General features: G+C 55.1%; 1 protein-coding gene across 4 annotated transcripts in view; it reads left to right on the plus strand.

The window, feature by feature from the left end:
• TMEM266 (transmembrane protein 266) overlaps positions 1 to 26,479 on the plus strand; it is a 255,880-nt gene that overhangs the window by 221,669 nt on the left and 7,732 nt on the right. For all 4 annotated transcript variants that reach the window (XM_032950713.2, XM_032950703.2, XM_032950732.2 and 1 more), the window contains 2 exons: positions 20,639 to 20,831; positions 25,285 to 25,350. In XM_032950713.2, the coding sequence (XP_032806604.2) occupies positions 20,639 to 20,831; positions 25,285 to 25,350 (259 nt within the window). The remainder of the gene's footprint in view (positions 1 to 20,638; positions 20,832 to 25,284; positions 25,351 to 26,479) is intronic.

Here is a 26,479-nt window from a genome sequence, read left to right on the forward strand (position 1 = left end):
ATTCTCGGCGTCCGCGGCTGCACGGACTTTTGTCCGAGTGAGTTCGGCACCGTCGCAGGGACGTGACGATGATGACGGTGACGATCGTCGTTGTCGTCGGCATCCTCGTCACGGTCAATCCATTTCTGCGATGAAAAATAGTTCCGCGTCATCAATGTTTTAATTGTTGTTGTATCGTTTGACCATCGTTTTCATTCACAAAACAACGGAATGTAACGCACACGAGAGGTTGTTAATAACCCACCCCAGAACCTAACCCACCCCAGAACCTGCACAGGTCCTGGGGTGGGTTATTTCATCGCAGAATCGCGAGAGATGGCAACGGCTTAGGGATGCCTTCATTCAGCAGTGGATTGATCACGGCTGATGATGACAAAACTATTTAAAAGGGGGGGGGGGGTGGATGGGGGCTGCATTGTGCAGTTTGGTCCATCAGCTGTCATATCCCTTCTGGTCAGTTCTCTGCTCAAGCGCATTGCCTCTTCTTTGTATCGTAACCACGGGGGCTTCTTGATTGAATAGAACATTTGAATAGATGGACGTGGTCGGTCATAGACGGAGGAGGAGGAGGAGGAGGAGAAGAGAAAACCCTCTTAAGTGTCTCAGCAGACGCCTCGAGCCTGCAATGCAACTTGACAACGGACTGTTGGGTGCAGCGAATCCAATGCAGCGACGGTGTCGCTCACGACCTCGGTATCGCCGGTCTCCCCACAAGTCGCCCCTCCGCTGCGTTTCACATCGTCGGGCTTCCTCCCTTGTGGTCAAATTGTCTGGACAAGTCCGCTTGGGTTTCTTTCCAATGGCGCAGTTTCGTTCCTGCCGTCTCGTTCCTGCCGTCTCGTTCCTGCCGTCTCGTTCCTGTCATCTCGTTCCTGCCGTCTCGTTCTTCTTGGTGTCTCGTTCCTGTCATCTCGTTCCTGCCGTCTCGTTCTTGTCGTCTCGTTCCTGTCGTCTCGTTCTTCTTGGTGTCTCGTTCTTGTCGTCTCGTTCCTGTCGTCTCGTTCCTGTCATCTCGTTCCTGTCGTCTCGTTCCTGTCATCTCGTTCCTGTCGTCTCGTTCCTGCCATCTCGTTCCTGCCGTATCGTTCCTGTCGTCTCGTTCCTGTCATCTCGTTCTTCTTGGTGTCTCGTTCCTGTCGTATCGTTCCTGTCGTCTCGTTCCTGTCGTCTCGTTCCTGCCGTCTCGTTCTTGTGCTCCCGACGAGTTATTCAAAGCTCACTTCTTGCGGTGCTCTTTCGTGAAATGCTCAGCTTTTCTAACATTTTCATTGTCAGCCACTGCCATTTTGTTCCACACATCACGGCTGGAAGCGCGTATTTATTGAACACAACCCTCCTCAGACAGAATATATTTTTTATTCTTTTCTCTCTCTCTCTCTGTCCCTCTTTGACTGCATTGTTTTGTCCTGGAAGTATTTCATCCTGCTGTGACTCTCCTTGTTATGTCATCAGTGTGATTGTTGTCGAGCCAAAGCAATGGTGCCGTGCTCAAATAAGCAGCCGAACGAGGGTTGTTAAGTTAAGTTGGTCCGCGGGGAGCGGTGACAGGAGGAAAGGGATTGGGATGGGTCCGAGGGGGTTAAGGGGGGTGAGGGGGGTCGGTGGTGGTGGGGGGGGGGGGAGTACTTCACTGCACCAGTGCACGAATTGAATCATCCAAATCCCTGGGACTATCGGTCTCTGCGTAGCGGAGCAAGGAGGTTGCTGACGTGCCCGCAAGCTGTGAGCGTCAGCCGCTCCTACGCACGGCGTTGTCATCAAGCGTTCTGGTTTCCTTGCACGCAACGAAATAAAAAAATATATATTTCTCCGGACGAGCAATCTCGCCGACCTAAACATCCTTCGCGCGGAATCTTCCCCCGTGGAGCATCATCGCTCCGTGCGTGCGAAATTCACGTAGAGATACGTAGCGCCGTCATCATCATCATCATCATCTTCGTCAGCCAGCATGGGGATGGGCCTCCTCCATCCAGCAGTGGATTCAAGACCTCGCTGTCCCTCCCCCACCGCCAATTCCCCAAACCGCCTTCTCGCGAACGAGCGAGACCATTATTCGACTCGCAAGGGGAGAAGGAGAAGAAGAGAAATGAAAGAAAGAGCCGTCGGGAAGGAATGCGCACACGTCCGCATGTCATCGTCGGTGCGTTTTGCCGGCTCGGATTTAGCGTCGCCCGCCGCGTCGCCCGTCGCAATCAGGCGAAGGCGTCGGCGATCCGGCACGGGGAGAGGGCTGGGGGGGGGTAGGGGCGGGCAGGGGGGGGGCTTTCACGGGAGAGGGCGGCTCGCCCCATGGGGACGTCGATGGGGTGGGGGGCGCTCTTCGGAGATCGGTGGAGTGGCCGTGCGCAAGGAGCGCTCTCGCACAATTACTGCGGCATGAGGCTCCGTTAGTGCTGCGAGGCTTCTCGCTCCCCATTAGCGACATCGCACCTTGGAAAAATATGCGCGGCCGCAGAGGCTCTGTTTGATGCATCCGCCTGATGTAATTAGTCCCCCCCCCAGAAAAAAAGGATCAACAGTGATTTCTTGGTCAAGTGAGCATCCAGGTTCAAGCTCTCGCGAACAGCCCTGAGCAAGTGGCAGCGGTGAATATTCCTCACTCCCATGGCGAGGGGTGACTCTCTCTCTCCATCGGACAAGCACTGTTGACCTCCGCACAAAGCCGATACTCATTTTAGCGCCTATCGGGACGTATGATGGGCTGAGTCAACCACCTACCAGGATTTGAACTTGCAACATTTTTTTTCCTCCTCCAAATCGCGAGCCGCTCGCTCTGCCGAGATGCGATTGAATTACGACCGCCGCCACCACGCGCGCGTGCCTGCGTGTGTGCACGCGCGTGTGTGCGTGCGTGTGTTTGTGTGTGTGTTCGTGCGTGTGTTCGTGCGTGTGCGCGTACGTGCGTGCGTGCTGTCTTCAGCCCCCTCTGCCCGTTGTTAGCTTTGACGACTGTCGGCGGGAAGTTGCGCGTTGATACTTTAACGGTTCCCTCGTTTTAATTTGCTTCAGCAGTTTAGCTCGGTAAACAAGGGAGACTGTTCCATCAGCGGCGTGTCTGCTCTCCTTATTCCCCCCTCTCCCTCCCTTTCTCTCTGCGGCTGTGACGTCATTTTAGCTCTTGCATAAGCCGGGACGCCCACGCAGGCACACGCGTGACTCCCGCAAGAACATCAAACTTGCAAATCTGACGATCTGCACACGCTCGCACGCGCGCAGCCACATACGCATGCTCTCTCACTCTCTCGCTCTCTCTCTCTCTCGCTCGCACCCCCGCACACAGGCAGAATTAAGTTGCGTTCCTCCATTTAGCCTCGTAAGGCCATTGCGGCAAGTGGTGTTTGTGAACACCTATTGAGGTCAGTGCCGCTCGGAGTGCAGACACAGGCTCGCACACAGCTATATAAATATATACATATACAAAAATATTCCCCCCTATAGCGTTAACAGACTTTTGTGGGGCAAGTGCTGTTATGGAGCGCCTATGAAGGCTGACGCGGGCACACGAGAGGGGTGGTTGGCCAGCACCACGCCTGGAAACCTTTGTCTGCCCAGTGGCGATGTTTACGCATCGCAACAGGTCCTCGCACAGGGGATAGTAGAGCGACAGCGCAGTGGTGTTGGCACGCTGTGCCACCAGAACCGGGTGACCCGGGTTCGATTCCCAGCCATCGTCAACATCAGTGGTGACGCCTGAGTCTCTCCGATCCACGCCGCCGCCGCCGCTCCCTCCTTCACCTTACTCGCACTCACCGGCGTGGTAAAGTATGGTGAGACAATCCCGACGACCAACGTGGCTTGGGGGATGCCCCTTTTCATGCAGCAGTCGATTGATACATTGGCTAATAATTTATTATAGACCATTGGTGCAAGCGTGTTTTTTTTTTTTGCGAGCGCCAATCAAAGCCAGGGCAGCAGGTAATGTTGGATCGTCTGGGCCAGCACCAAGAATGGACACGCCACCGAGCCAGGTTACCTGACTCATTTCCAGCCGAGTCAACCTAGGGGAGGGCCAGAGCAGCTTCAGTCTGACGTTAGCCGTGGCCGAGAATTGAACTCGGGCCGCCGGGTTCGGGACGCATTCGCCGAGTCTGCGGCTCGCGCTATCGCACCACACACACGCGGCGCGCACGCGCGTAGAGATAAGTGCTAAACACGGTATTAATCTTAGGGACAGGTGTAATGCAGCCTATTTGGCCTTTGTGTCATTGAAAATAGAAATTTTAATAGAGGAAATTACAACGCAGATGTGTTCAAGAGAGACACTGAATAATTTAATAAGCGGCATTGGTATCTGAGGCAGCACCTTAATCTCAATCTGCATTTTCACGTCGTTTTAGTCATTAATTGATTTCAATACCTTTTTATGCATGAATCTCAATGTCTATAACTGTCCACGACAAAATTTTACCTCAATTAAAATCCACGGTGATTTAACAGTTTTCCTACAATGCCAAAGATTTTGTCGAAAACGGTCTCCTCGATCAGGACTGGGGTCTTGAGGGTTGTTCCACGTTGAGTCTTTATCTTAAGCTTCTTCCACGCACCACTGGCGCTATTTTCATGAATCTTTGACCTGTCAACTCGCGCAAGTCATCTTCAACCTCCTTCGAGCTCGTCAGTCTCAGCTCGTCAACCCTCCGAAGACGCCCGCAGGTGGTGCGTGGCCGAAATCTGGAGAGAAGAAATGCTCAGCACGTGGCCCCAAACCCGGAAGGCCGATCGCAAGTGGCTGTCTTCTTAATGTTCTTCTTTCATATGACATTTTTTTGGGATTGCAACAAATTACAAATTTGCGTCGAGATTTAATATCCGTTCCACTGCTCTAGGAGTAGCTGCGTGGGTTTGGTTCGGATCGCCGTTTGAATTATCCCATTGGGCAGCCATTGACGATATGTTGCACGGTTTGAGATGTCGCACCGCAGTCACAAACTGGACTTTGCAAGTGGCTCTAAGAAACCCACATGCTGCGCGAATTTACCAATCGGAGGGTCCGACAGACGGGACTCTTTCTTACGCAGCTACCCGCGGACGCAGCAGTCACAGCGATTCCCATAATGCACCTTGTCAGGGCAGTATCCGAGAGCTTCTCCGCTTCTCGGCTGCTTCTCCGTTTCTTCTCAGGGTGCTGCGATCAGAAACCGAAAGACGAAATCGCTGTCGGCGTGCGAGTGCTTGGAACAGCGGTGACGAAATGTTAACTTCCTCGCCTAGCATGCAGGAGGTCATGGTTTCGAACTGACCCTGACACCTGTTGTATATTTGGAGTTTGCGTGTTCTGTCTCCTAGTGGTCGAGGTGCGTTCAGAGTATGTGGCTGCTGTACATTTTTCACACGATGATTCGCCAATTCGTCGTGCCGTCATTTGTGAGGGCCAGGCCGCTCCTGTAAAAGAAGATAAACACAGCTCAGTGCGGGGGCCTTGCCCGGAAAAAAAATACAATCTAGTTTTGAACTAACAGATTAAACCGGACGCATTCGGCAACGGCTGTGCGTGCGAAGGTCGATCCGCGTCCGCTCCAGCGATCGAAAGGCCTCCCGCACCTGGCCGCGACCGAAGCGGTCAGGGCGAGGAAACTTCACCCCTCGTCCGGAGCCGAACGTCACCCGGGCGGCCCGCCTCCTTCGCGCTTGACCCCGGGCACCCGCCGGGCCTTCGTTAGTGGAGCAAAAACTGTAACACCTCCAGGCGTGGCCGCAAATTCCTCTTGTCAATCGCAGCCGGCCGAGTGTTCTAGGAGGGGAGGGGGGGGTCCTCGGGTGCGCTTCTGGCGATGAGAGAGAAAAGAGAGTATTAAAAAAAAACCTCGCTTGATCTCATCGGGCGCCTCGCGAGCCCAGCGCACACACGCGGTGGCCCTCATTTAACGGGGTTAATGGAACAAGGCAGCAGTGGACATTTGCTAAAACGTTGCTGATGTACGACTGCACGTGGCGTCGTTCTTAAAGGAATCCAATTATCTTATTTCCCAACGGAGACGTTTACGTGCGGATGGGATTATCATTACAAATTTAGCCCCCCCGCCCCCCGCCCCCCCCCGCCCCCCCCGCCCCCCATCTCGTACAAAGCGTGGGTTTGCTACCGAGATCGCACGTCTCTCTCCGTCTCTCTCGGCTTTTTGAACGGCGAACGACCCACTTCCGTCGGGGTCAGTAAGTGGAGGAAACCGTTTTCATCGTCATCCCAGGCAGGAACGAGAGAAGCCTCCGTGGTTTCGTCGGCGAGCTTGCCTCGGCAGCCAGGCTGCGTCTCGCAGGGGATCCCTCCCCCGCCTCCTGCCCCTGCAGAGGAAGCGGAATTCCTCGAGGGAGTCCCCCCCCCACCTCCATCTATATGGGAATCCTGGATCTCGGTGGCTTGATTACCGCACAGCTAGCTGTCACGTGGACTTATTTGGCAATGCCCACCTCCTCCCGCTCCTCATCATCCTCCTGCTTCTCCTCCTCCTAGGACCTCCTCCTGCTTCTCCTCCTCACCCTCCTGCTCATCCTCCTGCTCCTCCTCACCATCCTGATCCTCCTCATCCTCATTCTCCTCATCCTCCTGCTCCTCCTTATCCTCCTGCTCATCCTCCTTCTCATCGTCCTGCTCCTCCTCATCCTCCTGCTCCTCCTCATCCTCCTGCTCCTCCTCATCCTCCTTCTCATCCTCCTTCTCCTCATCCTCCTGCTCCTCCTCATCCTCCTGCTCCTCCTCATTCTCCTTCTCCTCCTCATTCCCCTCATCCTCCTCACCCTCCTGCTCCTCCTCATTCTCCTCATCATCCTGCTCCTCATCCTCCTGCTCCTCCCCCTGCTCCTCCTCATTCTCCTGCTCCTCCTCACCCTCCTGCTCCTCCTCATTCTCCTCATCCTCCTGCTCCTCCCCCTGCTCCTCCTCATCCTCCTGCTCTTCCTGCTCCTCCTTCTCCTCCTCCTCATCCTCCTGCTCTTCATCCTCCTGCTCCTCCTGCTCCTCCTTCTCCTCATCCTCCTCATCCTCCTGCTCCTCATCCTCCTGCTCCTCATCTTCCTGCTCCTCCTCATCCACCTGCTCCTCCTCATCCTCATGCTCCTCCTGCTCCTCCTTCTCCTCATCCTCCTCATCCTCCTGCTCCTCGTCATCCTCCTGCTCCTCCTCATCCACCTGCTCCTCCTGCTTGTCACCCCCTGCGTCTCCTCCTGCTCCTGCTCCTCCTCCTGCTCCTCCTCATGCCGGCGTCTCGTTGCTCAACGCTGGCATCCCCTCCCCTGCCTCAGCGCAGCCCCATTTTGTGGCTCCTCGCCAAACGAACTCGCCGTTTATGATCGAGGGGTAAAACCTAAAAGGGCCTGCAATAGCTGCCGATCGACTCTGGCTCACAGCAGCGGAGCGGCGATATCCACTGCTGGGTGGACAGTGGCGATGGGGCGGCAGAGCGAGGCGGTGGAGGATGGAGGGGGAGGGATAGTGGGGGTGGGGGGGGCAGCGATTGTATTTAAGAGAACCGCACCGCTGCTTCCAACCGCGTCGCATTTTGACGCCGCGTCCTCGGCCACGTTCCCCCAATGTCGTGCGCCGCACATTTCACACGCACGCAGCCTGCGCCCCCCCCCTTCCTTACCACCCCCCCCCTTCCTTACCCCCCACCCCCCCCTTCCTTACCCCCCACCCCCTTCCTTACCCCCCCTTCCTTACCCCTCCCCTTTCTTACCCCCACCCCCTTCCTTATCCCCCCCCTTCCTTACCCCCCCTTTCTTACCCCCTTCCTTACCCCCCCGCCTTCCTTACCCCCTTCCTTACCCCCCCCCCGCCACACCTGCGGTCGTTTGTTGGAACAGCGCAGACTAATCGGGCGACGGCCGCGCCGGATATCCACGTGACTGTAGCCTGGATATCCACGTGACTGTAGCCTGGATATCCACGTGACTGCAGCCTGGATATCCACGTGACTGTGGCCTGGATATCCACGTGACTGTAGCCTGGATACCCACGTGACTGTGGCCTGGATATCCACGTGACTGTAGCCTGGATATCCACGTGACTGTGGCCTGGATATCCACGTGACTGTAGCCTGGATATCCACGTGACTGCAGCCTGGATATCCACGTGACTGCAGCCTGGATATCCACGTGACTGTAGCCTGGATATCCACGTGACTGTAGCCTGGATATCCACGTGACTGTAGCCTGGATATCCACGTGACTGCAGCCTGGATATCCACGTGACTGTGGCCTGGATATCCACGTGACTGTAGCCTGGATACCCACGTGACTGTGGCCTGGATATCCACGTGACTGTAGCCTGGATATCCACGTGACTGTGGCCTGGATATCCACGTGACTGTAGCCTGGATATCCACGTGACTGTAGCCTGGATATCCACGTGACTGCAGCCTGGATATCCACGTGACTGCAGCCTGGATATCCACGTGACTGCAGCCTGGATATCCACGTGACTGCAGCCTGGATATCCACGTGACTGTAGCCTGGATATCCACGTGACTGTAGCCTGGATATCCACGTGACTGTAGCCTGGATATCCACGTGACTGCAGCCTGGATATCCACGTGACTGTGGCCTGGATATCCACGTGACTGTAGCCTGGATACCCACGTGACTGTGGCCTGGATATCCACGTGACTGTAGCCTGGATATCCACGTGACTGTGGCCTGGATATCCACGTGACTGTAGCCTGGATATCCACGTGACTGCAGCCTGGATATCCACGTGACTGCAGCCTGGATATCCACGTGACTGCAGCCTGGATATCCACGTGACTGTAGCCTGGATATCCACGTGACTGTAGCCTGGATATCCACGTGACTGCAGCCTGGATATCCACGTGACTGTGGCCTGGATATCCACGTGACTGTAGCCTGGATACCCACGTGACTGTGGCCTGGATATCCACGTGACTGTAGCCTGGATATCCACGTGACTGTGGCCTGGATATCCACGTGACTGTAGCCTGGATATCCACGTGACTGCAGCCTGGATATCCACGTGACTGCAGCCTGGATATCCACGTGACTGCAGCCTGGATATCCACGTGACTGTAGCCTGGATATCCACGTGACTGTAGCCTGGATATCCACGTGACTGCAGCCTGGATATCCACGTGACTGTAGCCTGGATATCCACGTGACTGCAGCCTGGATATCCACGTGACTGCAGCCTGGATATCCACGTGACTGTAGCCTGGATATCCACGTGACTGTAGCCTGGATATCCACGTGACTGTGGCCTGGATATCCACGTGACTGTAGCCTGGATATCCACGTGACTGTGGCCTGGATATCCACGTGACTGTAGCCTGGATATCCACGTGACTGCAGCCTGGATATCCACGTGACTGTGGCCTGGATATCCACGTGACTGTAGCCTGGATATCCACGTGACTGTGGCCTGGATATCCACGTGACTGTAGCCTGGATATCCACGTGACTGTGGCCTGGATATCCACGTGACTGTAGCCTGGATATCCACGTGACTGTGGCCTGGATATCCACGTGACTGTAGCCTGGATATCCACGTGACTGCAGCCTGGATATCCACGTGACTGCGGCCTGGATATCCACGTGACTGTGGCCTGGATATCCACGTGACTGTAGCCTGGATATCCACGTGACTGTAGCCTGGATATCCACGTGACTGCAGCCTGGATATCCACGTGACTGTAGCCTGGATATCCACGTGACTGCAGCCTGGATATCCACGTGACTGTAGCCTGGATATCCACGTGACTGCAGCCTGGATATCCACGTGACTGCAGCCTGGGCCGGCCACCAGCAAGAGGTTAATTGATGACACGCGGCAGCGGCGGCTGCGTTGGCGGCGGCAGGGATGTTGGTAATTAGGCGTTGATCGCGCGTTGTTTACCGGGGATTAATATGGATCGCCGGCCGCTCGGGACACCACAGCCGTGATCTGCGGGGAGGGGAGTTTGCCCGGTTCAATCGATAGCTTCGTCTTCTCCGAGACCCCCTCCTCCATCCCCCCCCCCCCCCGGTTCGCTCCCCACCCTGCACCATTGAGCACGGACGCAAACCGCGAGGCCGCTCCGCTCGCTCACCACTGACAGAAACCGCTCACTTACCACCGCCACTATTGGCATTTATATCCAATATCGTGATTTAGATTTCAATCTCGAGTAATTAAATTGTACATTAAAGGAGATATAACGTGAACCGTCACGCTCCATAACAAATATTGCTTCCAAGAATGCGGTGGGTGGGAAGGGGCGGTGGGATGGTGGGTAGGGGCGGTGGGGGGTAGGGGCGATGGGTGGGTAGAGGCGGTGGGTAGGGGCGGTGGGGAGGGGGGGGTAGGGGCAGTGGGGGGTCATCCGAGCCGGAGTTCAGGATTAGGATTTGCATTTCTAGGCCACTTTCTGCATTGCCCCGGCATCTCTAAGCACCTCGCGTCACACATCTCATCTCAACTGTCGCAATGCCCAGCTGTCGTTGCTTTGTTTTAAAGCCTGGGGTTGGAGGGGGCGGGGCGGACCCCTTTGGTGGCAGCTGTCCCTGCGTGGCACCAGGTGCATGTGGTAGAGGCCTGCAGGTGGGTTGAGTCAGTGGGGGTGGGGGGGCGACGTTGCTCGTGGGAGTTTCTAATTCGTTGTGGACGACCGCTGGTGGTCGGTGTCGGCTCCTCGACGACGGAGGCGCAGGACGATGTGTGCGTGCGTGTGTGTGTATGTGTGTATGTGTGTTAGTGTTTGTGTTAGTGTGTGTGTTAGTGTGTGTGTGCGTGTGTGAGTGTGTGCGTGTGTGAGTGTGTGCGCGTGTGAGTGTGTGCGCGTGTGAGTGTGTTAATGTGTGCGTGCGTGTGTGAGTGCGTGTGTGTGTGTTAGTGTGTGCGTGTGTGTGTGTGCGTGTCGTAGCGTCAAGCATCGTGGTGACGTCACCGCCACTTAGTGGTGAATGGCGGTTGTTGTTGTGTCTGTGTGTCACTGTGTGTGTTTGTGGGGAGCGATAGTGTAGCGGTTAGCGCGCTGCGCTATGAACCTGGCGACCCGGGTTCGATTCCCGCTCACGGCCAACACCAGTGACGATTATCTGAACCGGTCCCGGGCCTCCCCTAGGTCGACTCAGCCTCAAATGAGCACCTGGTGCGGTGTGTAAACATTGCCACTAGGCGGTCGGGCGTGGTGCTGGCCACCCACCCCCTCGAGTGGCGTTCCGGCTTTCATAGGTGCTACCAAACAGCACTTTCCCCAACAGTCTGTTCAGGCTATACGGGGAATCTTTGTCGTTGAGTGCGTCTGTGCATGCGTGCGTCAGCCAGCGAGCTGCTGGTGCTGCTGGTGCTGCTGGTGCTGCTGGTGCTGGTGCTGCTGGTGCTGGTGCTGCTGGTGCTGGTGCTGCTGGTGCTGGTGCTGCTGGTGCTGGTGCTGCTGGTGCTGGTGCTGCTGGTGCTGGTGCTGCTGCTGCTGCAAACTCCAAAAGTGAAAATGTCTTATTCAGCAACGGGGCAGAGGGGGAGATGAGAAAGTAGAAAGTGCTGCACTGGAGATTCCCAAACTCTGGTCCGCGCACCACCGGCAGTTGTGTTGTTGTTGTTGCTGCGTGTACATGCGTACAAGTGTTTCGTGGAGGAACTGTTTGCAGATCCCGCGTGAAAAACCTGATTCCATACTGTCCCCTTGCCTCAGCTCGTTCGGCTGTGGTAATGACTCATCACCACAGCTGGCCAGCCTTGACCCCAACCTCACATCTGACGCTTCGACCCAGACCTTTGTCATGCCCCTCCTCGCGACGGCTCGAGTCCGATCGCCGCTGTTGGGGGAACCTCGTCGCGTCGTTCGCTTCCTTCCTCGCCCTTTCCACCTCCGGCGCTCCTTCGAGACCCCCCCCCCCCCCCCGCTTCAACCAATTGGTGCCGGCCCCGGCTAGCAAAACCTTCAGAGCACAGATTGAGACCCGAAAAAAAGATATATATGCATACGTTAAGCAACTGCGAACATATGCGTTTGTTTAGCGGGATAATTAAGGCTGCGAGTCACGACGCTCGCGAGGGCGTGCGTCCGCGTGCGCATGCCCACAGTTTGCGCCTCGAATTTAATTTTCACCGCTCGGCAGCTCCGCATCGGCATTTCCATGCGTCTCGGAGGGTCGATAGCCATCGTCGTCCTCCCCGTCATCGTCGTCGTCCTCATCCTCCTCCTGCTCATCGTCGTCGTGTGTGCCGAGCCGAGAGTGGTTGAGCCTCCGGTGAAAGCATCGGCTCAGGAGAATGGTGGTGGCGGGGGGGGGGAGACTATTTTTTTTGCCAAATGGAGCTCTTAAAATAGCTCGCACTGCAGTGAAAAGATGCATTATTTATGAAGGCCACGTTCGCTGCCTGGCATTGTGTGCGTGGACTCAACTTGCGCACGCAGGGGCGAGAGCTTTTCTGCGGGAAAATCGTCCTCCCAGGCAACCGGGGATGTGTGCCGTAATTGTGCAATTAATTCCCCCTAATTCCGAGAGAGCCTCTCCGTCTGCCCCTGTGAGGTTTATGATTGCTTGTAAATAAGCTCTCCCAATTGCTGCTTTTTTTTTGTTATTCCTGCCCCTTTAATAGCGACGCGGAAAACCAAAAAGTGGTCTCGCGGTCGGCGTGAGGAGCGAGCAAAACGTCCACCAAAAGATCCCTCTCACGTGACATTTGTTCCCGAGGTGGCGTGCATATTTCTGGACAATAATATAAGTTGTTTCCTTTCTTTTATTTCAAAACAACGTTTTCAGAAAAGTGTTTCGCCTTTTTTTTTTTGCGTTACCAGAGTTTGCGTCGTGTTGCATAGATTGCCCGGCAGGATTTGGAGCGGTGAGAAATTCGTAAAAAAATATCTATTTTATTTTTACCGTCATACGAGACCTGCGCAAAACTCCGCAATGCAAAGCCCGCGTCTCTTATATAGAAATTTCCCCCTTCTTGCACCGACCCTATTGAGCAATCAAGCCTGCATCGTCATCATCATTATTATATAACACGCGTCGTCCGCAGCGTCGTGTGCCTGACGAACGAGGCCGACCCCAGCTGATTGGTCACCTAATCAAGGTCTCGTCCGCCACCGTAACCGCGTCGCGGACTCCTTCCACCCTCGATCATCCGGCCAGATTTAACATTCCGCTCAGCGCCGATTCCTTCATCCGATCCCTGCTCGCTGCCGCCCACACTCCCCCGCTTCCCCCCGCCCCTCAACACCCCCCCCCCCTCCCCAACCCACCTCCCCACCCTCACCGCTCTGAAAGCCGTCCGTCCCCGACGCTGTGCTGCGTGCGTTTCACGCTGTTCAAACGGCACCGCCTCGTGCCGGCCGGCCGGCCGTGAGCGGCTGGGATGCGTGCCGGGGCAGGCGCTGTGCTGGCACTGCTGGACTGCCGCCAAACACGGCTGCAATTCCGCGCGGCTACGATTCGACTTTGCAACCACTCCGCTGGGCTACCACTCCACCGGACTTACCCACTACCGGGCTACCATTCCACCATTCCACGGAGTTGAGTTCCACCCCGACGTGGAGGCGATGCTCGTCGCGTGCACACGTGCGCGCGCGCGCGGTGGCGCCGCTCCCTGCGATTGACTCTCCCGTGCAGGAGCGCACCGCAGGTGGCGCCCCGGGCTGACCGGGGCGGTTGACGAACGTTCCGCTTGGTGTCGATGCGACCGTATTGGCGCGGATTCGGTGCCCGTGTCCGCACTGCGAGGGGACGTCCCGCAGGTTCTTCTCCTCTGGCCAGCGATGACGCGGAGCCCCCCGTCGTACTACCTGGGCGGCGGAAATGTTCGCTGGCGGTGTTTTGTGCAACAGCAACAACAGCGACAACAACGTAGAGCGAGAGAGAGAGAGTTCCGGTGATAATGGTGGCTTAATGGGGATCAGCCAGGAATGGGAAAAGCGGTCAGAGCAGTGGATTTTTTTTTAAATGCAGCAGCGCCAGGTTGTGATGGCGATTAATAAGGAATTACGGAGCTGAGCGTTATAATTCTGTTCTATTTTGGATAAAACTTCGCTTTCTAACCGGTTTCCCATTTTTTTCACGAAAGGTTTTTTTTATCACGTTTTCCATGGGCATGGTGAGCAAATAATAAATACATTTCGTAAGCCGCGTTTGCCCTTTTGTCAGTTGCCTGGCCACGGCAGGTGCCATCACCTACTCCACAAATGGAAAGTCAAAGAATCGGCCTAACGCGATTGTTATGCAGCGCCACAAATGGTGCAACACATTCCAAGTCGTCGATGGGTCGCTGTGTGAGTCTATGGGTCTCCATGCGAGTCTATGGGTCTCCATGCGAGTCTGTGGAACTCAATGTGAGTCTATGGAGGTGTGTGTGTGTGAGTCTACTGCTCTTGGCAGTGTTCTCTCCATGGCAGACACTCGTCCCCTGGAGCCAGAAAGCAGCTGGACATCCAACGTGGACACCGGTTTTGCGCCCGCTTCTCGATTCACATCAACACGCAAGAGAGAGAAAGCGGGTTGTTTACTCTGTAATATTTATATAAATACCGGAGATGTTAAGTGATAGGCATGAGGTCGTATTGAAGTCGGGTTATGCATTATGTATGGAGTGAAGATGAACCGACTTTGTGCCGACCTGTGTGATGCAGCGGCCTTCAAGTACGTTGGGGGATTTGGCGGTGGGGTTGGTGGGGGGGGGGCAGAGAGAGAGAGAAGAGACTAAAGGGAAGGAACGAGGCGAAATTTTCAAGTGGACTCTGAATGCGCAGATATAAACATCAGGAGAGAGATGTGCTGGGGTGCCGAGGGCTACGCGATTTCTCAAATCAGCCCAACTAGCCGGGCCGCGCTGGGCCGGGATCTGTTGACGTCTAACGTAAAAGATGTGCCCCTAGGGAACTTTGAGTTCACCGTCAATCGCCACACGGCTCACCACCGCTCACCCAGTCGACTCCGCAGCCCCGACCACCGCTCGCCCGCTCGACGCTCGGTTGGGGGTTGCCAGCACCAAGCCCGGCCATGGTCGTCTTCTGCTGTGCACCAACACACACGGTACGGTCCTCGTTTAATGCTGGGTCAACCCGAGGACCGGTGCTGATATCACTCGCCACTGACGGTGGCCGTGGTCGAGACGTCTTTGCCCAGGCCTCCGTGCTTCGTGACTCGGTGAACTCATCACAACACCACCATTCACATGCCTTAACAGCCTGTTGGGGCAAGTGCTGTGAGTGAGCAGCTGTAAAGGCGCTAGCACCACCACACACGAGGGGATTGGTGGCGAACACCATGCCTGGCCGTGCGCACCTATGAAGGCCGGCACAGCTAACACGTGTACAGCCACACGTGTGTGTGTGTGCGTGCGCGCGGTGTGTAAACATCGTCACTGGGGAAACAAAGGCGGCCGGGCGTTGCGCTGGCCACCCACCCTCTCGTGTGTTAAGCCGGCCTTCATAGGTGCTACTCGCTAACAGCACTTGCCCCAAACAGTCTGTTAAGGCTATCCTGGAGGCCTTTGTCTTTGTTTGTTTTGCATCACGCACTCCCATCCCACTCCTCCCCACCTCTAACCCTCAACACCTCCCGCGCCCCCTCCCCCGTGCGCTGGAGCTCGGCTGAGTCTGCCACCACCCACCACTACTGGCGCTGCTCGACGGGTTTTCTGGTTTGGCACCGCCCGTGACTGGGGCTGCTGTGCTTAGCTACGGAGAAACTATTTAAACGATTTTTGTTTTACAATGTTCTTCTTTTTATTTTAGCAGGTAAGGCCCCACTGAGCTGTGTATAGCTGTTCTTCAGAACCGACCTGGCCATCACAAATGATAGGTCAACGAAGTGGCTTGTCGCGTGGAAATGTGTAGCAGCCAAATGCCCGAAACGCACGTTGTGGATTCTAAATGTGGAGGGCAAAACCGGAGGACCCGGAGAAGAATCCACGCGACCACGGGGAGAGAGAGAGACACCGCAAACTCCAAATATACAGCAGCAGCAGCAGCAGGCGTCAGGGTCGGGATCGAACCCACGATCTCCTGTATACCAGGCGAGGTAGTTAACATCTCCCAGCCACCACTGCGACACGCGTTTGGGATCACGTGGCGTGCTGCCTCGCCAACCGGGAACACTCCGCACATGGGGAGAAGGGGGAAAGGGGAGCCTGGGGGGGGGGGGGTGTGAGGTTGGCACGAATGCTTTTCTCGAGTGCGCCAGGGGAACCCCCCTCACCCCCACCGCCCTTGGGCTTATGGAGGAGCCTGAGTGAAGGAGACTTTCACCTTCAAACGGGAGGGGGCCTGTGCACACTCGGTAGAGTGTGGGTGTTTTTTTGTTATCAGTAGCAGCAGCCATTGCTCTATCCACTGCTGCATTAAGGTGTCTCCACGTCGTTGTGATCTATCGCGGAAGACTGAGTTACACGGGCATCTCAAGGTGCCATTGCATTTAGACTTGATTGTTTTTTTTTACCCACGAAATTCGACGCATATATCCTGAGCTGAAGAATATCCATATTAACGGACGGGGTGTGGGAAAGTAGTGCCGCCGCACCCATCACTGCGTGGGATCATCGTTCACGTGAATGGATCTCGAAGGTAGTGATGCGATATCCGCGTCCCTGCGCCCTTCTCGAGCACAAAGGGTTGCACTCCTCTGCGAGAGGTGCGGATGGTTACGTAGCCCCGTGACGACGCCCACAGAAGGGTAGGGAAAGGAGAGAAACGACGCGCGGATATTGCACGCGGTTCACCTCGGCGGCAGTATTCGTTGGCCAGCGATCATGATGGGAAAGTATTTTTTTTCATTTTCATCCGCCGTTTCCACACGACTGCCGACACGGCCTCGGTGTGTGTGTGTGAATGTGTGTGTCTGAGTGTGTGAGTGTGTGTCTGAGTGTGTGTGTGTGAGAGTGTGTGAATGTGTGTGTGAGTGAATGTGTGAGTGTGTGAATGTGTGTGTGAATGTGAGTGTGTGAATGTGTGTGTGAGTGTGTGAATGTGTTTATCTGAGTGTGTGTGTGTCTGAGTGTGTGTGTGTACGTGTGTGTGTACGTGTGTGTGTGTGCGTGTGTGTGTGTATGTGTGTGTGTGTACATGTCCGTGTGTGTATGCACGTGTGTGTGTGGGAGCGATAGTGTAGGGGTTAGCGCTACGCTGCGCTATGAACCTGGCGACCCGGGTTCGATTCCCGCTCACGGCCAACACCAGTGACGATTGTCTGAATCGGTCCTGGGCCTCCCCAAGGTCGACTGAGCCTCAAATAAGTACCTGGTGCGGTGTGTAAACATTGCCACTAGGGAGACAAACGCGGTCGGGCGTGGTGCTGGCCATCCACCCCCTCGTGTACCGTTCCGGCCTTCATAGGTGCTCGCTAACAGCACTTTCCCCTAAAGTCTGTTAAGGCTATATGGGGGATCTTTGTTTTTGTCTAAAGTTTGTGTACGAATGTGTGTGTGAGAGTGTGTGTGAGAGTGTGTGTGCAGGCGGTAGCAACAGCACAGGGGGGGGGGGGGGGCTGGATTCGGTGAGGTCTAAATATTATAACTGGAGTGAGATCGATGATATGTGAATTTAACGGAGAGGGGCCTCGTTTCATTCCTTGCACCGACGCCGTGCCGTCTCACCGTCCCTCGAGTCTTATTCGTGGTGCCCGCTTTACGATATGTTTACCTGGTTTAGAAGTTCATGGGACTTGGTGGCAAGAAGCACTTGTTAAAGAAGATATTTTTACGGCATCACACTGTTAAAAAGTTTGTAAAGTGTATAATTCTATTTTAATGGGGCTAGGCAATAACATTTACGAGGTATATATATAAAAAAATGTATTTATATAAAAGTGATGAAGCTATATAATGCATTTATACAAAAGTGATGAAGCCGCCGTACGTACGGTCAGAGTGGTCGGCCTTCAATGATTGTTCATTGTAGGTTCTCCACGTTAGCTCGATCTCCCATTCACGTCTCCCTGAGCCAGCGGTGAAGATTGCACATTCCGACGGTGTTGGCGAGAAGTTCCATCCATGGCACAACCGCTGTTGACTTCCGCACGAGGTGGGACCCATTGTATCCACCTTGGAGATATGATAGGCTGACTTGACCTCACTCCCCACCCTGACATGTGTCTCTTAGCCACACCTAGACATGCGTGGGTGTCTCTTAGTCACATGTAGACATGCGTGGGTGTCTCTTAGTCACATCTAGACATGCGTGGGTGTCTCTTAGTCACATCTAGACATGCGTGGGTGTCTCTTAGCCACATCTAGACATGCGTGGGTGTCTCTTAGTCACATCTATACATGCGTGAGTGTCTCTTAGTCACATCTAGACATGCGTGGGTGTCTCTTAGTCACATCTAGACATGCGTGGGTGTCTCTTAGTCACATCTAGACATGCGTGGGTGTCTCTTAGTCACATCTAGACATGCGTGGGTGTCTCTTAGTCACATCTAGACATGCGTGGGTGTCTCTTAGTCACATCTAGACATGCATGGGTGAATCTTATTCACATCTATACATGCGTGGGTGTCTCTTAGTCACATCTAAACATGCGTGGGTGTCTCTTAGTCACATCTGAACATGCGTGGGTGTCTCTTAGTCACATCTAGACATGCGTGGGTGTCTCTTAGTCACATCTGGACATGCGTGGGTGTCTCTTAGTCACATATAGACATGCGTGGGTGTCTCTTAGTCACATCTAGACATGCGTGGGTGTCTCTTAATCACATCTAGACATGCATGGGTGTCTCTTAGTCACATCTAGACATGCGTGGGTGTCTCTTAGTCACATCTAGACATGCGTGGGTGTCTCTTAGTCACATCTGGACATGCGTGGGTGTCTCTTAGTCACATCTAGACATGCGTGGGTGTCTCTTAGTCACATCTAGACATGCGTGGGTGTCTCTTAGTCACATCTAGACATGCGTGGGTGTCTCTTCGTCACATCTAGACATGCGTGGGTGTCTCTTAGCCACATCTAGACATGCGTGGGTGTCTCTTAGTCACATCTGAACATGCGTGGGTGTCTCTTAGTCACATCTATACATGCATGGGTGTCTCTTAGTCACATTTATACATGCATGGGTGTCTCTTAGTCACATCTAGACATGTGTGGGTGTCTCTTAGTCACATCTAGACATGCGTGGGTGCCTCTTAGTCACAGCTAGACATCTTGTGGGTGTCTCTTAGTCACATCTAGACATGCGTGGGTGTCTCTTAGTCACATCTATACATGCATGGGTGTCTCTTAGTCAAATTTATACATGCATGGGTGTCTCTTAGTCACATCTAGACATGCGTGGGTGCCTCTTAGTCACAGCTAGACATCTTGTGGGTGTCTCTTAGTCAGATCTAGACATGCGTGGGTGTCTCTTAGTCACATCTATACATGCATGGGTGTCTCTTAGTCACATTTATACATGCATGGGTGTCTCTTAGTCACATCTAGACATGTGTGGGTGTCTCTTAGTCACATCTAGACATGCGTGGGTGTCTCTCAGCCACATCTAGACATGCGTGGGTGTCTCTTAGTCACATCTAGACATGCGTGGGTGTCTCTTAGTCACATTTAGACATGTGTGCAAGTGTCCGACACCCCGAGCGGCTGTGCCCGCTGCCCCACGAACACCCAACGGGTTGAGATGCTCAAGACGGGATGCGCGTGACATTCAAACACCTTAATGCGTGGTTGTTACAGATGCCTGTAAAGAGGCACGCGATATGAAATTATAAAAAAAAAATTGGGTTTACCCTCACCGCACCCCTTTGCCTTACTGTCCGTGTGTGTGGTGCATCGCACTGTACCAATTCAATAATAATAACGAGTTAGGGTAATTGAATAGCAATGCACCAAACAGCAGCGTCATACTTGCTTAGCGACGTTTGCCCTGTTTTGGTCTCACCTGTACATTGTTGTTGTTGTTGTGATTGTGTGTGTAGCGTGTGGGTGTGCGTAGCGGTTAGCGCGCTGCCCAAAGAACCAGGTGAGCCGAGTTGGATTCCCGCTCATCGCCAACAGCAGTGACGATTATCAAATGAGTACCTGGTGCGATTATGCAAAATATCGCCACTTGGGAGACAAAGGCGGCCGGGCGCGGTGCTGGCCACCCGCTCCCCCCCCCCCCCCCGTGTGTTGTGCCGGCCTTCATAGGTGCTCGCTAACAGCGTTTGACCGAGCAGTCTGTTACAGGCTTTACGGGGTATTAGTGTGTTCGTTTGCATGTGAGTGCAGGTAGGTGTGTGCACGTGTCTTGGTACGAGTGTGCGCGTGTATGTGTGCGTGTATTGCTTCAAGTGGAGTCACACAAGTTCAATTCCTACACCAGCACAGCACCCATCAGCTATTAAATTCCGAACAAGGCCTGAAACGCCAAAAACACATTGCCACCTATAAAAAAAATATGTAAATATGTATATTTTTTATTTTACCAGGCAAGTCCCACTGCGCTACGTAGCTCTTTTACAGCAGCGACCTGGCCACAAATGATAGCTCAACCAAGTGGCTCGTCACGTGGACATTTGCAACAGCAAAAAAGCTACGAACGCACGTCTCTAAATGTGGAGCGAAAAACCGAAAGTCCCCGGAGAAAAATCCATGCGAGCACGGGGAGCAGACGCCAACTGCCAAATATACAGGCGTCGTCAGGTTCGGGATCGAACCCACGATCTCCTGCATACCCGGACCGGTAGTTAACATCTCGCAACCGTGGTGCCCACCTGACCCCCCCCCCCCACTCCCCACCACCACCACAGTTTGAGATCCGGCAGCTGCGAGCACACCTGGCGCGGCAGGAGAGCCTGGCGGGTGCCGAGTCGGGGGAGGGCAAGTCGACACCCACTCACCTGGCCGACGCCGTCACCATGGCGCCCGGCTCCGAGGCGGACGACGAGGACGAGGATGAGGGCATCCTCGACATGCGGCGCCAGCGCTCGCTTCGCCGCAAAGGTCGGTGGCGAGGGGGGGGGGGTGCATGCGGGTGCGTGCGTGGGTGTGCGTGAGTTGGTGTGCGTGGGTGGGTGTGGGTGGGTGTGTGCGTGGGTGGGTGTGTGCGTGGGTGGGTGTGTGCGTGGGTGGGTGTGTGCGTGGGTGGGTGTGGGTGGGTGCGTGAGTTGGTGTGCGTGGGTGGGTGGGTGTGGGTGGGTGTGTGCGTGGGTGTGTGTGAGTTGGTGTGCGTGGGTGGGTGTGTACGTGGTTGGGTGTGTGTGTGGGTGGGTGTGTGTGTGGGTGGGTGTGCGTGGGTTGGTGTGCGTGGGTGGGTGTGGGTGGGTGTGTGCGTGGGTGGGTGTGTGCGTGGGTGGGTGTGAGTTGGTGTGCGTGGGTGTGTGTGTGCGTGGTTGGGTGTGTGTGTGGGTGGGTGTGTGCGTGGGTGTGTGTGAGTTGGTGTGCGTGGGTGGGTGTGGGTGGGTGTGTGCGTGGGTGGGTGTGGGTGGGTGTGTGCATGGGTGTGTGTGAGTTGGTGTGCGTGGGTGGGTGTGGGTGGATGTGTGCGTGGGTGGGTGTGTGCGTGGGTGGGTGTGGGTGGGTGTGTGCGTGGGTGTGTGTGAGTTGGTGTGCGTGGGTGGGTGTGTGCGTGGTTGGGTGTGTGTGTGTGGGTGGGTGTGTGCGTGGGTGGGTGTGTGGGAGTGGGTGTTGGTGGGTGTGTGCGTGGGTGGGTGTGTGTGTAAGTGGGTGTGTGTGTGTGGAGGAAGTGACCCCCTGTGAGTGGCTGGCTGAGGTGCCATCTGTTGAGGATGTACTGAAGGCGATCCGGAGTCTGAGACCAGGAAAGGCACCGGGCAGAGATGATCTCCCAAGCGAAATGCTGAGGGAGGGTGGCGTTTGTGCACAGACTGCCCTATATGACATCATAACGACAGTCTGGACCACTGGACGGGTTCCACAGGATTGGAAGGATGCCCTGCTGGTCCCCCTCTTTAAGAAGGGGGACCGCACAGACTGTAACAACTACAGGGGCATTTCACTCCTCAGTGTGCCGGGAAAGGTCCTGGCAAGGATTATTCAACATCGCCTTGCCAGGCACGCTGAGGAGAGGCTTGCGGAGCCCCAATGCGGTTTCAAGAAAGGGCGGTCCTGCACAGATGCCATATTTTCTGTCCGTCTGCTACAGCAGAGGTGTAGGGAATTCCAGCAAGACCTACATCTCTGGTTTATTGACCTGGTCAAGGCCGATGATACCATCAGTATGCCTGGGCTCTGGGTTGTTCTTCGTGCTTTTGGAGTCCCTGACCCTCTGCTAACGATCATTAAGGACCTTCATGATGGTGAGCCGGCCCGGGTAAAATTACGTGGCCGGGAGTCAGAGCCATTCCCTGTACACCTTGGGGTGAGACAGGGATGTCCTCTGGCTCCCACATTATTTAACATCTATTTTGACCATTTAGTTCGTAAAGCCTTCAATAGCTGTACCGGGGGAATCTCCATTTGGTACAGATAAAATGGGAGGCTGATCGATGCCCGGGTGTGGTCAAGGAATGGCTCCCTATTGCTCAACCACGTTATGTATGCCGATGATTTGGTAATAGCTGCTCATTCAGAGGAGGAGTTGGAGACGCTGCTGCTGAGACTGGAGCGTGCCACTAAGAGATGGGGCCTTACCATCAGCCCCACCAAAACTAAGCAGCTGCCTTGGTATTTTGTACCATCGGACACTCCACCCCCACAACTCCCAATCGGTGATGGGGCAGTTGTTGAGAGAGTGGAGAGTTTCCCATACCTGGACAGTGTGCTTATGACCGGCTCCAGTTTAACAGCAGAGGTCTCACTCCGAATCAGTCGAGCGGCAATATCTTTTCATCGGTTGCGTAACGCTGTGTGGAAGCTACCTGGTCTGTCGCTTCGCACTAAGCTTCAGGTCTTCTCGGCCACGGTCATTCCCTCCCTTCTCTACGCTTGTGAAACGTGGACCCCCCTAATGGAACATCTTCGCCGGTTAGAAACATTTAGGCTAGCCTGCCTACGATCCATCCTGGGTTGAACCAGGCTGGATTGTGTGAGGAGCTCACAAATCCTTGAAAGATCTGGGCAAGGTCCCATCGGTGAGCTTCTCCGGCAGGCAAGGCTGCATTGGCTGGGTCATGTAGCCCGCATGCCCAGCCACCCCATGCCGAAACAGCTTTTGTTCGGCCGGATCGAGGGGGCTAAACGGGCGCGGCACAGGCTAGAGAAGAGCTGGAGTGATGTGGTACAGGAGGACGTGGAGCTGAGTGGACTTGCCGTTGACTGGTACCAGCGTTGTCAAGATCGGCCTCTGTGGAGGAGGCTCATGAAGGACGCTACTGGGCAGTTGGAGGCAGTCGCCCTCCAACAACAACGGAGGGCGGAGGAGCGACGCTCACAACAACGAGCGGAGTGCCGGGTGGCTAAAGCACAGCAGGTTGGCACAGTAGGGGGCAGAGGTGGTGCATCAGCCAGTCATCTCAGTTATCTTCATCAGTCGACCCGTGGCACTTGGGTCTGCCCCGTGACCTCCTGCGGGCGTTCGACACTTGACGTGGCCTCAAGGTGCACATGGCCTGGCACAAGCGCCGTGGTGATGTCACCGCCACTTAGTGGTCGAATGGCGGTTGTTGTTGTTATGGCGGTTGTGGGTGTGTGTGGGTGGGTGTGTGTGCGTTTGCTGTGTGTGTGTGGGTGCATGAGTGGGTGTGTGCGTGGTTAGGTGTGTGTGTGAGTTGCTGTGCGTGGGTGGGGGTGTGCGTGGGTGTGTGCGTGGTTGGGTGTGTGAGTTGGTGTGCGTGGGTGGGTGTGTGCGTGGGTGGGTGTGTGCGTGGGTGTGGGGGTGGGTGTGTGTGTGAGTTGGTGTGCGTGGGTGGGTGTGTGCATGGGTTGGTGTGTGTGTGGGTGCGTGAGTGGGTGTGGGGGCGAGCTGACGCGCATCTGTGTGTGGGGGCGGTGGCACTGCCGTTCTGGTGAAGAATTTACGGCAGCTCAGACGGAGGAAGTTGAAATCCTCCTGCCTGCAGTCATCTCCATGCGGGGAGGGGTGGCGAGAGGCTCGTGGGTACGGGCCAACAGAAGCTCACAGAGAGGCCCCCTGTGAGCTTCTGTTGGCGATGGCCGCCCCACCTTGATAGTTGGCGATGGGTGACGGCATCCGTGTGCGGGGCTGGTGGCATGAGGCGGAGGGGGGGGCATGGTGGGGGAGATGTTGGGCCCAAGCGTGGTCCGGGGGGGGGGGGGGAGAAGGGGGCACCCGGACGTCCTTGCAAGCGAACATCATTATCTTATCTTATAGTATGCATTTACTTTTATTTTGTTCGCCGGACGGAGCCCGCTCCCTCGCTCGCTCACGCGCCCCCGTCACCTGCCCCGCTGAGTAAACCATGGCTACCTTGACGCGCACGTGTGCAGCCCTTTTGTAAAGCAAATCCTCCGCTGGATGAGGGCTTCCTCCAGCGCCGGTGCGATGATCATCGGGGGTGGGGGTCATTCGCCGAATTCTCCCACGGCGCCGATCGCTGCCGCCGGTCGGTGTCGGCGGCAGCGCATTCGACGTTGACGTACAAGTGCACTCGCCTCCGCCCTGCTGACCCCACGTAGTCCCGTTGCCGCCTGTTCTTTTTTTTACTTTTTAAAAACTTTTACATTACTTTACGCGCTGTCCAGGCTCTGGTTTTGCTGCTTAGCTTCCGAGACGTGATGGGCGTCGCGCGCGCCGGCGTTGCCAGCGCGAGCGACGCGGGGCAAGGGCGGTGGGGGCGTCGCGTCAGTGAAGACCGGTCGCCGCTTTGTCGATGCCCTAATTTACGGCAGAATTTCAACAAAAGACAATTGAGGGTGCGTGGGAGGTGGCGTTGGTAGCGGAGGGGTGGGGGGGATGCTAAATTGCAAGTTGTAGTAGCCACCACACGCTCACGCAGGCATGGCACACGCGCGCGCGCGTTCATTCCGGCTTCGTATCGGTGTCCAAAGCCATTGGCGAAGTCGCGCCACGCCAGGAGCACGACGAGGACGATGAGAAGGAGGACGACAAACGGTGGTGGCGCGCCCCGTTGCCCGGGCAACGCATTTCGATTGCCTCGCTCTGCGACCCAGTATTCTCGTTACAAAAAAGATGCATTCCACGCCGCGAGAGTGCCGAAATTAGAAACTTGCTCGGAGGCGTCTCTCAACATTGCAAAACGATGAGTACAATTTAAATCAAATAATAATAATTGCCTGTTTTGTTGGCACCTTGTTTTTTAATTACTTCACCCTCATCTCGAATCGGCGAGCGGGGGGCGGGGTGGGCGTGAGGTTGGGGGCTCCAGCACTCTCTCTGCGCTCGCCACTGACTGCCGCCCTCAAATTTCACTCGCAAACAAAAGGTGCTCTCCGGTAATAATTAAAGCGCTTGTTTACTGCCAGTCCCCATCCCGTCATGTAACTCGCGCTCTCTTCTCCCTCTGTATCTACTCAGGAGTGTCGACGGTGGACGACATGAATAACTACGTGAACCAGTACTACACTCACCACGACGACGGAGGTAAGTCGTGTGGCTCGCCCAGCCGGCTCCCCGACACATTCCATGCCCATCGTTTCCACCGGCACATCCGAGCCGAGCCGAGGCAGCGTGGAGCCCTCACCGGTGTAGGCGCTGTTTTTATTTCCTCCAGCTATCTTCCTTGCCAAGCTGGAGCGCGATACGCCCACTGCCAGGACCAGGGGTGTTGTTAATCACCGTGGGCGCCACGTGGCAAGATGTCATCGGTCTCGCCTGATATACTAGAGGTCGTGGGTTCGTTCCCGACCCTGACGCTTGCTGTGTATTTAGAGTTTGCAATCTCTTCCTTCCCGTGGTCATGTGGATTTTTCTCCGAGTCCTCTGATTTTTTTCCCTCCATATTTAGAATCAACATGCGTATAGGGTATGTGGCTGCTATAAATGTCCGCGTGATCATAAGCCCGCTTCGTTGAGCTATCATTTGTGATAGCCAGGTCGCTTCTGAAAAATGAGCTATATAGCTCAGTGGGCCTTACCTGGTAAAGTTAAAAAAAATAGCAAAAATAAATTGTAATATAACGTCCGTGTCACTTGTGTGAGATGCAGACGTCAAACGCTCGTTGCAGCAGGCCGGCACGGCTCGGCATGACCCCGGCATGGTTCAGTTGTGCGGTGGAACACAGGCGTTTGTTGTTCAGCGATCGTCGCACCTGCTGGTCCTCCTTTGAGTTTTGGAGAGAATGCAGTCCACACTTTCCACCAACAAATGTTCGAGCCTTTCTGTAACCTCCACTACTTTCAATCGCATTATGGCAGAGTCCACGCGCATACCCACGCACCAGTCTCGCTAATTAATTTTACCCCGCGCGTGTGCGTGTGCTCCCGTGCACTTGGCACCAAGTCTTGTCAAATAAAGCTCTTTGGAAAACCAATAAAACTTATGACACCATAAACTATGATGAATTGCTGTTACAAATAGGATCATTGCCGTATTTGTTGGAATTTGAAGTTTACGAACAATTTAAAAATCGCTCGCGAGGATTTCCCACCCCCACCATCCCCCATGGCATCAGGAGTAAAATAAAACGCTCGCCAGATTTATTCGGGGAAATTAAAAAGCTCAAACGAGATTTCAACACCATTAAGAACAATTCCACTCGCAACAAAAAAA

This window comes from Petromyzon marinus, chromosome 1 (genome assembly GCF_048934315.1).
Source record: "Petromyzon marinus isolate PM22_M1 ecotype Great Lakes invasive population chromosome 1, UKy_Petmar_22M1.pri1.0, whole genome shotgun sequence".
Classification (NCBI taxonomy): Eukaryota; Metazoa; Chordata; class Hyperoartia; order Petromyzontiformes; family Petromyzontidae; genus Petromyzon; species Petromyzon marinus.